Genomic DNA, 12589 nt, shown 5'->3' on the forward strand with positions numbered 1-12589 from the left:
AGCGATTTTAAAAATTAGGGACACAACTTGTCCGGAGGCGTCGGTTGTCCTTTAAATCACCACAATATATTTGCTTATGCAGCTCGCTACCGATGCTAGCTCTGACCTGTATGCTCTTGTCACTTGTGGCTTATGATCAGGGGAGTTTTGACATTTTGACGTTAACCAGCGCCTTGTTGGTACCCCTTAGGGTTGCCAACTCGAAATCTGATTGGTTAGAGCAACAGTTTGATCCACACATTTGATGCGACAGGGCCCACAGAACTGATTGTGAAGGCGTTCAGGTCGATTTCTGACCCTGGTAGTAAATGATGGCTGAAATGTGATTGGTTCTGAAAGACAATTTGGAATTATTATAATGAGAATTCATTGACAAAATATCATTAGCATTAGTTCGTGATTCAGATATTTTTAGGCCAGCAGAGAAGGCTATGCAGGCCTTAACGGTCCGCCACTGATGTATCCTCCAGGCAAGACGGCAGAAACAGTAGCGCACGCTGCCCCTGAGGTGTTCTATGCTCTCCGTATCTATCTATGTGCATCTCGTTTCAGCAAAAACAGAATATTATTGGCTTTGAAAAATTCTGTGTAATATAATTGTGTGTGCCTCTCTCTGCTCGCATCGCCATCATTGCTGCAGTCGTACCTTACCTTAAAAAGAACGACACGTTTACCTGTCTCTCTGCGTTGACACACCATGAGTCATGCTGTGGCGCTATTTTAGTATGCCCACTGGCAAACTCAGCTTCTTTGTCACTCCTCCTCTTCTTGCGTTGGTCATTTTCTTCTCGTCTTGCGGCATCATTTCCTTCTAATGTACACTCTTTGGCTGCCACAAAATGTGCCCAAACAAGCATGTTATGCAGGAAAGATATGAACTCTCATATGATTGTGATAGTTGGGTTTGAGAAAAAAAAGGCTGACGGCCTCGTCTGATTCAGAAAATAATTCTTGACCCTAATCGGGTCTCATCCAGTTTAATGGCCCATACAGCCTATGTGGTCCCACCATGATTCCGTCGGACCGTCTGCCCGTGAATGCAATTGCCAGGTCGAGACAAGATAATTAATCACCTGCTGATGAAACAGTCATCCAGAACAACATTCCTATCCTCTTGACATTTGCCGAGTCGCTCACGTTCACATAAATAGACAGGTTTATCGATGCGCCCCACCACCCGTGAAGTCTTCATGTGGATCAGGTGGGAACGCGAGAGTAGAGTCTGTGATTCCTGATGCAGTGATCCAGCTTCCCACTGAGCGTGACTAATTTGTTCATCTCCTTAATGAACATTATTGCCAGAATCACATTAAGTCGGCACTCCGCTGTCTTAATGACTACCGCCATGCTCACTGCTCACGTCATCTGCATGCCGCACGCGCTCATTTGATCGATAAGTTCAACTTAGTCTTTTCATTTGGGCATCATCAGCCGCAGTGAATCGTAGTGTACCGTAGTATCACGCTGGTTATGTAACCCACGGCGCCAAATCGTCAAAGCTCCGGTAAATCATTCACGGATGATAAGAAGTGGAGACCAAATGATAAGTCAAACAGGAAAACAAGTGAGATCCTTGATTATGAAGGAAAGGCTTCATTTGTCGCTCAGTGCTGCAGATAGTCTTAGATGTGCGCTTGTGTCTCCTTGGCAGTGAGGGCGGACACACACACACACACACAAACATCTTACCGTCTTTGTTCTGTGGGCACACTAACAACAAAGCGTATTCATAAAAAGGTGTGTCAATAGGGTGTGTTTACAGTCTCCTGCTCAAAGAATTTACAACTTCTCTTTAAATTCCCCAATGCTGACCCGCACGCTGTTGAAAATACAAAGCAAAATTGAGTACAGAAATCATTTTGGTCTTCTGGCTCCCCTGAAAGACACGCCAAACTTTGTTGTGAACAAAGTCGTTAAAGTCAGAGGGCACATGAGAGCATGAGAACTTGTGCAGCAACATAGTTGTGTGCGTGCACAACGCCGAGGCAGGCGATTCCTCATCTCTGCCTTCAACGCCTGCTCCGAATACATTTGTAGACAAGAAGACATATCAAACTCATTTCAAAGGCTGCTTTCTGATTAATGGCTTTGATTAGCATTCATAATTTAGCACTCTCGCGCTCTATTTTACACCCCCACATCAAATACAAACCTTTCTTGGATGTGAGCGTGGGAGTGGCCATGAGGTGCCCTCTGGACAGAGAAGGTGTGTTTACAGCTGAGTTTCATCTGACAGCTAAATCTGCACACTTCACCAGAAGTCAACCTCTGGTGGGCCTTCCACAAAACAACATTCATTTGGGGGTGCTTTCTCTCTTGAAAGGTACGGTAGTGATCATAAAATTATGATTTTTAAATATAACCTTTCCCTATTTTGCTGCAGAATATCACACTATAAAGTGCTGTGTTTACGAAAGAGGCTGTTTCTCTTACTACTGTTTGATTAGCATTGCGATTCTGGTTTATTCAGCCTTCAACAAGGCAGGAGGGTGCTTGTAATGAGGTTTTCCTCAAACACAAGACGGCGTTCTTAGAAGTCAACTGAACCTTTTACAGAGGCGCATGACTAGAAAACATGGCGTGTGACACATACAAAAGTAATTTCCCAACTTCTCCCGGCGTTCAGGCGCTTGATGGAGCCGTGGCTGAAAATGACGGTGTTTTTTCTGCTAAGTGTTCATCTCAAGACAGGTGAGTCAGATGATTTTTGTCATCCAATTTATGAGCCTTTTCTATTTATACAAGCAACTGGCTTTTGAACAATGACAGGCTGAATAGGCCTCGCACAGGAAGACAGTCTAGTCGGTAATTCACGTAGCGTATTTTCCAGTGTATAACGCGCAACGGAGTAAAAAGACCCCCACCCCTATGAATGGTGTATTTTCAAACATTTTCCTATATACGGCGCACGAGACTATAAAGTGCGCATTCAATGAATGAAAAAGGTTTTCCAAATATAACATATAGATACATAAAGGTTTTCCAAATATAAGACACACCACATTATAAGATCCTACAGTGGAGTATGGGGTTACGCACAACTTCTTCTACAGGGGGAAATGGAGATGGGTGCTGCCGACAGTAGTTGTAAGACCGTAGTGGCTCAATATTGTTGTAAATTTTCCCATTGTGGGACTATTAAATTACAGGATTTCCGATTCTGATTATTTCACGTCCAGCATAAGGTGTACCCGCGTATAAGGAACAGGGTCATCTTTTGAAGAAAATCAAGGCTTTTGGGTGTACCTTATACACCGGAAAATACGGTATTTGGACATCTAATAGTGAAGGTAACGTCGACTGCTTTGCAGATGTGCATTGCAGATGTGCATTGAAGCGTGCGGGTGTGGTGTCATGTCGCAGGATGCCCAGACCACCTTTGTAGCTCTTCATGAATTCCCTGAGCAAAGAAAAACAAGACCAAGCTTAAAACGCCAAAGTTTCCATATTGCATCATCTAATTCATTTGTATTTATTCTGAATAAATTGGTCCATCGTGCCTAGCGCCTGGCCATTTCCAGTGCGTTTGAATCCTGTCAAGTCTTTAATTCATCACATTTCATGACGGGTTTAGTTGCCTCCGTGCTTGTAAGACACATCATCTTAAGGCGACAGCATTTAGCTCAAAGCGGTCTGAGGTACTTTTCGAGCTGTAAACATTTGACTGAATAATCTGAATTTTTCCCAGAATGCCTTTATCACATTTGTCACTTTCAGGCTCTAATGAATGACTCAGTGTACTTTGTTTGTGGCGATAGCATTAAGGTGCCTTCGTAGGCTTTGTGAGGAGATTTAACAGCGAGGGGTGTCAGCAGAGGGGCTGGTTGGATTTATCAGCATTCTCCATTTAGAAATTAGGCAAGGTCGAAAGATCTAAATGGGAAAATGGGGCGAAGATGAATGACGACATTAGAAGTTTAAATATGCAGAGTGCCGTTGTCTTCTGCGCCTCCATAAAATGTCGACTTAAGATGCGTACTGTGTCTGAGGGCTCGTTTTTTTTTTGGGAATACATTCACACGCGATAGTTCTGAAGACTGCAAAATGTGAAGAATGTATGGACAGAGGTGGCATAGGTTATAATGTCAACACAATCATATGACAAATGTTTTAAAACTTACAGCATGGAGGTCAATTACTTTCAAAGCAGTGCTCCACTCTTTTTAGGAGTGCGGGCCTTGAGCTTGAATGCCATTAAGCAAAAACTGTCATACATTTTAAAGATATTCACTTGTCTTCTCATTGCACGTCGATGGTGGTTTTAGCTTCTGCAAACCGGAGAACAAGAATAGTAAGAAATCCGCCTAATAGTGATAACATAAACACTGTCAGTTAAAAGTATTGTGTATTTGTCTGCAGCAATAGCTTTATTGTTTAAAAATATTGTTTTGACATCGTGTTTTTGCATTTTCATGTAGATACATACAGGTGGATTTCATCACAAGCAGTAAGACAACATTTCTCAGAAAATCAACTAATCAAATAATAATAATATTTTATTTTAGTAGTCCAACACCCAAAACCCACGAAAATTAAGTTATGTATTTTACTTTACGTGTTATGAATCAGCTTCTGATAGAATTTTAACCCCTCTTTAAAAAAAAAAAGTATTCACCATTTCAAGGGTTTTCCAAATTATTTGGGGGAAGATTTTTGTATACCATTCTGAGTTATATATAGTTAGTCTGAGTTATGTATAGTTCTATCTGCTATTTTATTATGTATCATTTTACTTATGGTTTTATTGTTATGTGCTTTGTTTTATTGTTTTTATTGTAAAGTGTACTTGGGTGTTTTGAAAGGCGCTTGAAATAAAATGTATTATTTATTATTATTAGTTATGTTTACATGGTTATTTGATAACATTGTTAGACTGCGAATATGTGTACGGTATATGTATTGATTTTTAGACACATACACAATGCTGTGCATTAGCTGTATTGGTTGTTATTTTCATAGTGATCTTTCTGATTGAGTAGAAGAGTAGTAGGACAGGGTAGGATAGTCCGCAGGCCTCTCGGAGTAGTTCACTAATAATGGGACAACTGTAATTTCTCAGGAATGTTGCGGTCATGATCTTTTGACACTGTGAACACTGGCAGAAATAAAAAATGCATCATTTAGATATTGTCTGTTTCCTAATTATTATGGGAAATTATTTGTCTTTACATCAAAATAATAAATTGCACATTATAACAAATACCATATTTTCAGAGGTATAAGGCGCACCCAAAAGCCTTTATTTTCTTCAAACGATGACCCTGATGAGCCTTATACGCGGGTGCGCCTTATTTCTGAACTAATATTGAACCACTACAGGTCTCGCAACTACTGTAACCATCCACCAACTCCATTTCCCTCTGTGGAAGATGTCGTGCTTCACTCCAGCCTCTACTCTAATGTGGTGTGCCTTATATTTGGAAAATATATTTATATATTATATTTGGAAAACTTTTTTCATCCATTGAAGGTGCACCTTATAGTCCGGTGCGCTTTATATATGGAAAGAGTTTCAAAATAAACCATTCATTGGAAGTGCACCTTATACTCCGGTGCCTCTTATACACCGTAAAATACGGTAATTCTTTGTAATAAATGCTGTCAATATGATTTTTTTAACCAAATACTGAATCTGATATTCGGCACAACAAAATTACTGAATGTTTTTTTCCCATTAAAAAAACTGATACCAGATGTTTGAAACATAGCCTCACATTTATCAGTAGCCACAAAATTGTTCTCAGCTTCAAACAAGTTGGTCAGCTGAGTTGTTTCAAACTTGTGTGAACGCATAGATGTGACACAGGCCATGCAGGTGACATCCACGGGTCCGCAGACCATCCAGAAGGCCCAGGGTGAAAACCTCCTGATCGGGTGCACCTACACCCCCGGGTTCCAAGACACCGGGGAGCTGGACATTGAATGGTCCAACGTCAGCCCGGACATGACGCAAAAAGACAAACTGGTGGGCGTGCTATGAACACCGTAGGAGGAAGGTTTTGTGTCTTTGCAACCATCCGATGTCATCTTCTAACTTTGAGCTGTGTTAGTTGTAAAACCTGCTTTGCTCTTTCTTGTTTGTTTATCAGATCTTGGCCTACACCGAAGGGCGTATACACAGCTATGACCCCAGCCTCTCTGGCAGGCTGAGCTTTATAGGAGACCCCAAGCAAGGGGACGCATCTATCAAAATCACCAATTTGAAGGTTTCAGACACGGCCACCTACCAGTGCAAAGTCAAAAAATCGCCAGGTGTCGACATGCGGAAAGTTACCCTTGTCGTTATGGGTGAGGAAGAATTTCTCCTCAACTGGTTTTACCAGTAAATTTACTTGCTTCTCACTCAAATGGAATGTCCTTCTCAAGCTGTCGTCACGTTCTGTCTCCCACTTTCCAATGACAGCGTGATTTCCTTTTTTCCTCACCAGTTCCCCCGTCTGTGCCAAAATGTTGGATTGACGGCAAGGAGGAGAAAGGCAGTCCGGTCACTCTCCGCTGCAAATCGTACCAGGGATCCTCGCCTCTTACGTATTCATGGACAAGAGAAAGCGGCGGAGCAAAACCACCTCTGGCTGTGCCTCTAAGTAAGACACTTTCTGTTAGCTGAAATGTAGCACAGCCAAAGCACACTGCCTTAATTACATGTTCCTCTGGGATGTCTCTTATTCAGACACACAAAATGGGGAGTATTTGATCAAGAACCATTCAGACAGCTATGCTGGAAATTACGTGTGCGAGGCCAAAAACCCTGTTGGCAAAGCTCAGTGTAAACAGGCACTGCAGGCATACAACCGTAAGTAAAGGGGGACATCCATACTAATTTGACTTTCTGAACCTCTCAGGAACATCTTACAATCCAAAAATGCTGCCTTTTGATTAATTCCTGAAGCTACGTGAAATTTCAAACGGTTCTCAGGTGTCTTGAAGCGATGTCCTTTTGTCATAATACTCCAAGGATAACAAACTACACCAGAGGTGAACCCAAATTTGGATTGATTCAGCCTTTATTAGTCTCACAGTGGAGGAATTTACATTTCACAGAAGCAAATTTATGGAACGAAGAGGAAACGAAGAAGTAGAAAAAATAAAATACAGGAGTTGCTGGAAAGGCAGCTACTCTTGTGGCACCATCTTGAAGTCAAAAGTACAAAAGATAGATAAATATGAAAACACAAAGACACAGTCATTCAATCGTAAGCACTTTCTGCACATTCTTTGTTGTATGAAGCAGTTGTAGATGAAAGAGGAGAGGATCAAAGCGTCCTTTTCACCAGTGGATTAGGGATGTCATGGTGAATTGTGCACATCTGCTACAAGCTAAATGTTGAAAGCAAATTGTAGCGTCCATGGAAGAAAGAGATTGTCTCACAGCTCCTTTCTAATGTAAATCCGCTTCAATTCCAAGCCGCAACAGTAATTTGTGAGTTCCATGCTGGCCCCCCTTTCATGCAAGTGAGCGACCGGACATTATAGGGGGGGATTACTTAGTAAATAAGCAAGACAGAAGATCAGTTTACTCCAAACACATTTTCCCAAAAGAGGGTGATAACAAAGATTATTGTTGCTCAGTTGTAGGCCTTCAATAAAAGAATATTGCGGCCATCGATTAACCTGTTGATTGGTTTGTTGAATAATCAATGGGTCCGAATTTTTCTCGTCACATATTAATTTCGATCGCTTTAGTCAAAAATACAGGACATTATTTCAAGCTGACAGTGGATAAACATCAATGTTTTATAATTCCGTTATTGGTGCATGCCAGAAAATATATTGATGATTGTATTCCCAAGTAAGATCCATTGTTTTATTTTGATTCAACACCAAATCAGTCTGCTTGTATAGAGAGCAACAGAAACGCTTGTTGAGAATCTTTCAAGTACAGTAAAGTCTCGTTATATCGATATTCAAGGGAGTCCGAAAAAATATCGATATAACCGGGACTATCGATATATCCGACCCTGTTTGCATGTAATTTTCTCCGTGCGTGCATAGAAATAGTATCGATATAACCGGGACTATCGATATATCCGATATCGATATAACGAGACTTTACTGTATTTGGATCACTTTAATTCATAAACCATTCTGAATTATCTAAACGAAATGACAAGTGGGTAACGGACGGGTGAATTATTAATTTGAGATTCAATTATTTCTCTATTAAATTGATTAATCATGCATCTAAAGCACTGAAAAAGTACTTTATTTTCAGTTGTACAGGCACATGATTAAATGTGGTTAACTCACACATGTCATTTGTTTGTTTTTGATGAAAACACAGGAAATTGACATTAAGTTACCATATTTTAATCTCGCACAACCGATGTACATGTGCGACGAAAGTGAATCCTACGGAAGTGCGTTAATTTTCCCATTGTGAGTTGTTTAACTCATCCACTTAATTCACAAATTAATTCGGGAATTGAAAATGTGACGTGGAGCGCCATTCCTGAATTTGTTTGTTTTTTTTTTTGTTTTTTTTTCTTGGGTGCCGATGTAGCGCTGGTAAGACCTCTGCCAATGTTTTTTCAGTACACGAGGGGGCAGCATTTACCTATCTTCCATGTAAGCGCTTAGTTCGAGCTTCAGCTGTTGTGAAAGCCCTATATAAAGCAATATGTATGTATTGCATTGTATTTTGTACAGCCACCCTCATTTCTAGCTCATATAACTCCAGACTCATAGAATTTAGGAATTAACTTTTTTTTCTAATGAAAGAAAAGAGTCCAAGGTTTCTTACTCTGCATTGGATGTTTATGTAGTCCTAAAACTCAATATTCTGTGGGCCCTGCAATTTGAGTGAAAATCACAGAACACCTGGCACTGGAGTGGACACATTTTTGGACATCGTCTGGCAGTGAATCAGTAATTTTCCCCTTCATAGTTGTAAACAAGCAATTCAAAGTTGTATTTTCCATAGCTTATCCCCTCATGACTATTGTTAAACGTATACTCGCAATATGAAGCATAATGATCTTTTTGGAATCGTCTCTGTGATTGCATCTCATTGGATTGTGTGATGCGGTTATCATGCTGTGGCTGTTGTCTGTGGGACATCTGACAAAAGTGTGTCGAGTGAAATGACATCCTGTCTTCCAGCCACCAATCGAGTGGGTGTCATCGTCGGGGCTGTGATCGGTGCTCTTCTCCTCCTCCTCCTCCTGTTGCTGGCCATCTGGCTGTTGGTCTGCTGCTGCCTCAAGTTACGCTACGAGAAGGAGGTTGCCAATGAAATCAGGTATTGCAGTGGAGAGCATACTGAGAGCATTCGGTCGCGTTCTCTGAGTGAAACCCGTGTGTTTCTTCAGGGAGGATACCCGTGCCCCGGAGAGCCGCCCCTCGAGTAAGAACTCCAGTTACCGCTCCGTCCTGGGCTACCGTACCCACCAAGGGGTGTCCTACAGCTCGGTGGGGAACCGCCTGACGAGTGTCAATGAGTCCAATGGCAGCCACCCTAGCAACAGTGACAGGGGGTCAAAACAAAGCGCTTCAATGAGAAAGCCCCTTCCGCCACTCAAATATGACCATCGCTATGGTTATCCTGTGTAACTGCAAACTTTACACAACAGACCTCTGTAATGAAGCAGAAAAAACATTTTTTTTTCAGTGCCAAACATGTTTTTATTTTGAAGTGTCGCTGTTGGAGAAACTGTTGCCGAGATAAATTGTGCCAAGCAGCCTCTTAAACACAACCGTGAAGGTATTCATTTAATCTGCAGATACTTGCAAGACTTTGATAGAACCGGACCGTATCTATTCGACTGGTCATTCTACATAATGCACTGTACATGTTTTGTGTTGCTGTTGCTGTCAGATCTCAATATTAAGTGAATGTTGCACAGATTTATATAAAAGTTGTAAATAACAAATAGTTTGTATTATACTTGATGTATTCCTTTTACATTGCCTCAAGCCAGTTCCGTGCATTTTTATCAATAAAATAATGATCAATAAAATAATGTGTTAACTAACATTCTCAAGAGCGGAATACTGTGCATTCTAGATCTCGCTTTTGGTTCCTTGACCTCATCGTTGAGTTGCAAAGTCGGATATAATGAACCGTCAGAGATGGCACTTTGGGTCCTTTGACTGGCCCCTTAAAAACAACCGATTTGGGATGTAGATGTAATTCTGTTGTAAACAAATTGCCATCTAAAATTCTGATGATGTGCGGAAACAAGACGCTTTCCCCTGGCTTTGTATTCGCCTTTTGGAAATTTTTATTTGCACAGCGACATGTTGCACCACTGCCTTGTATGCAGGGTTTTTTTTTGCACAGCAACTGGTCAACTACTTTATAGTCTCATGGCTCGTGGGGGCACAAACCCTCTGTGTCCACCCGGTTAAGGCAGTCAGCATGTTGCTTACGGACCATTTTCTCTCCGAAAGCTCTTGATTTAGCCTGATCATGGTTCTTTTTATATTGCATTTATAATAGCTGCAGGAAGCAGGGCACACAAAGACCATCAGTGACAAATTCTGGGCCAGTAAAATAATGCACTCAGACGAAGACTAAAACTCTTCCATGAATGTACAGTATAACATTATTGTATGTATACTTAGCTGCCGCTGCTCACCCGCAGAAAAACTTGTGACTGTGAAGTGTCCTTGAGCGTTTTGAAAGGCGCTTATGAATGAAATTTACTACTACCACTTGCCTGTGCTGAATGTACTGTACTTTTTGCTGACAATGTTGTACAGTATTCATGCTCTACATGTTTTGATAATAATTATACTATCATAAGAATTTAGGGTCATTATCATTATTATTAACTCATTCACTGCCATCGCTCAATTTACTCAGGAATTGAAAATATGACATTGAGTACCACTCCCGAATTTGTTCAGGTTTTGGTTTTTCTTGGGTAGGTGCCGATACAGCGCTGCCCAGACGTCTGGCAATGTTTTTTCCCCTTCCACAAAGTGCAGCATTTCCCTTTTTTCCGTGTTAGCTCTTTCTTGGATCTTCAGCTGTTGTTAAAGCGCTATGTAAACCAATATCTATGAATTGCATTGTATTTTGGACAGCCACCTTCATTTCTAGCTCTTATAACTCCAGATCCATATATTTTATGAATTAACTGTTTTTTTCTGATGAAAGAAGAGAGTCTAAGGTTTCTTACGCTGCATTGAATGTTTATGTAGTCCTAAAACTCAATATTTTGTGGGTCCTGCAATTTGAGTGAAAATGACAAAAACTCTGGGACTGTAGTGCAGTGTTTTTCAACCTTTTATGAACCAGGGCACGTTTTTTACATTGGAATTTTTTTGCGGCACACCACGAACCATCTCGCAGGAAAGAGGCAATCAGTGACGTGTTGCCACACGGACGAATATGAAATTACCCTCCCAGTCTTTTGAGCACGGACACAGGACAATGAAATAATATTGTCAGAAAATGATTAATATATGTTTGTAAAAAATTTAATTTGAAAAAGGGGCATTGGATAGTTTCTCGCGGCACACCTGACGATCTCTCACGGCACACTAGTGTGCCGCGGCACAGTGGTTGAAAATCACTGCTGTAGTGGATACATTTTTGCACATCATCTGCCAGTGAATACGTTTTTTAATAATAATAATAATAATAATAATAATTGCAATTGATTTTAATGAACTGAATTGTTGTGTTCACTTGTGTTGTGTTAGTGTGTGCTCTAAAATAAACAGCTATAGTATAAATGAGCATGGAGAAGGGTGGGAGCCATGTTTTGGGGGTTCGTAATGGCTTAGCGGATGTGTCAATCAAAATACATAATTAAATAGATAAATAAAAAAAGGAATGCCACCTTGGTTCTATTTTAGCACGCCTGCCTCACGGGGCAGAGGTGTACAGTTCCATTGCGGCTTTCCTGTGTAGAGTTTGCATGTTGTCCCCGTGCTTGCATGGTTTATCTCCATGAAATCTCTCATTCCAAAAACATGCACGGCATATTCGTAAACCACTTTGAATCATCTCTAGGTGTGAGTGTGAGCGTGGATGCTTTGTTCGTCAATAGATGCCCTGTGATTGGCTGGCAAGACAGAAGACAGCTGAGGATAAACGGATCATAAATTAGATACATTGATGTGTGTGTGTGTGTGTGTGTGTGTGTGTGTGTGTGTGTGTGTGCGTGCGTGTGCGTGCGTGTGTGTGTGTGCGTGTGTGTGTGTGTGTGTGTGTGCGTGCGGATGGATGAATAAAAAGTAATGCTCTATCAAGTAGATTGTGGCTTATGTGGATAATTTTTGGAATGTACAATTGTTGGGAATCAGATTCAAAATTCCAAAAAAGGAAAAGGTTTGCATTTTGATTTGCATCTGAAACATTGTTGCTGTTCTTGTAATTTTTTTCACTTAAGGTCCACTTGAACACTGTGAGCTTCTGTGTTATGAATTTTAAATGTTCCTCTTTAGTGTTTGCCCAAATTAAATGGTCAAAAGTTGAAATGAGAATGGTTTCAAAGATTGAAAGTGCACACAGAAGCCTGTCCTACAGTAATGAAGCCAGAAAAATGTGTTGAAATGAAGACGAGCGCTTGCAAATATTTGTCTGGCAGTTTCAATCAGGAACCTCATTTCCTGTTAATTTCACTCTGCGGTGGTATGT

At 40.9% G+C, this 12589-nt stretch overlaps 1 protein-coding gene across 2 annotated transcripts; it reads left to right on the top strand.

Moving 5' to 3' along the window:
- Positions 1-2208: 2208 nt before the first annotated feature.
- Positions 2209-9692, top strand: vsig8b (V-set and immunoglobulin domain containing 8b). Of its 2 annotated transcripts, none has more exons than XM_088994532.1 (8): positions 2209-2323; positions 2627-2691; positions 5796-5965; positions 6090-6288; positions 6429-6584; positions 6671-6793; positions 9100-9238; positions 9309-9692. In XM_088994532.1, exons 2-8 carry the CDS (start codon positions 2634-2636, stop codon positions 9547-9549), a joined length of 1086 nt encoding a protein of 361 aa, XP_088850658.1. In that variant the 5' UTR covers positions 2209-2323; positions 2627-2633; the 3' UTR covers positions 9550-9692. The 2 variants fall into 2 exon arrangements, with proteins under 2 accessions (XP_088850658.1, XP_088850659.1); XM_088994533.1 differs by having other exon boundaries at positions 2250-2323; positions 5807-5965.
- The last annotated feature ends 2897 nt before the right edge of the window (positions 9693-12589 follow it).

The sequence above is a fragment of the Hippocampus bargibanti genome, linkage group LG04 (genome assembly GCF_051943395.1).
Source record: "Hippocampus bargibanti isolate YZ-2025 linkage group LG04, ASM5194339v1, whole genome shotgun sequence".
NCBI classification, from domain to species: domain Eukaryota; kingdom Metazoa; phylum Chordata; class Actinopteri; order Syngnathiformes; family Syngnathidae; genus Hippocampus; species Hippocampus bargibanti.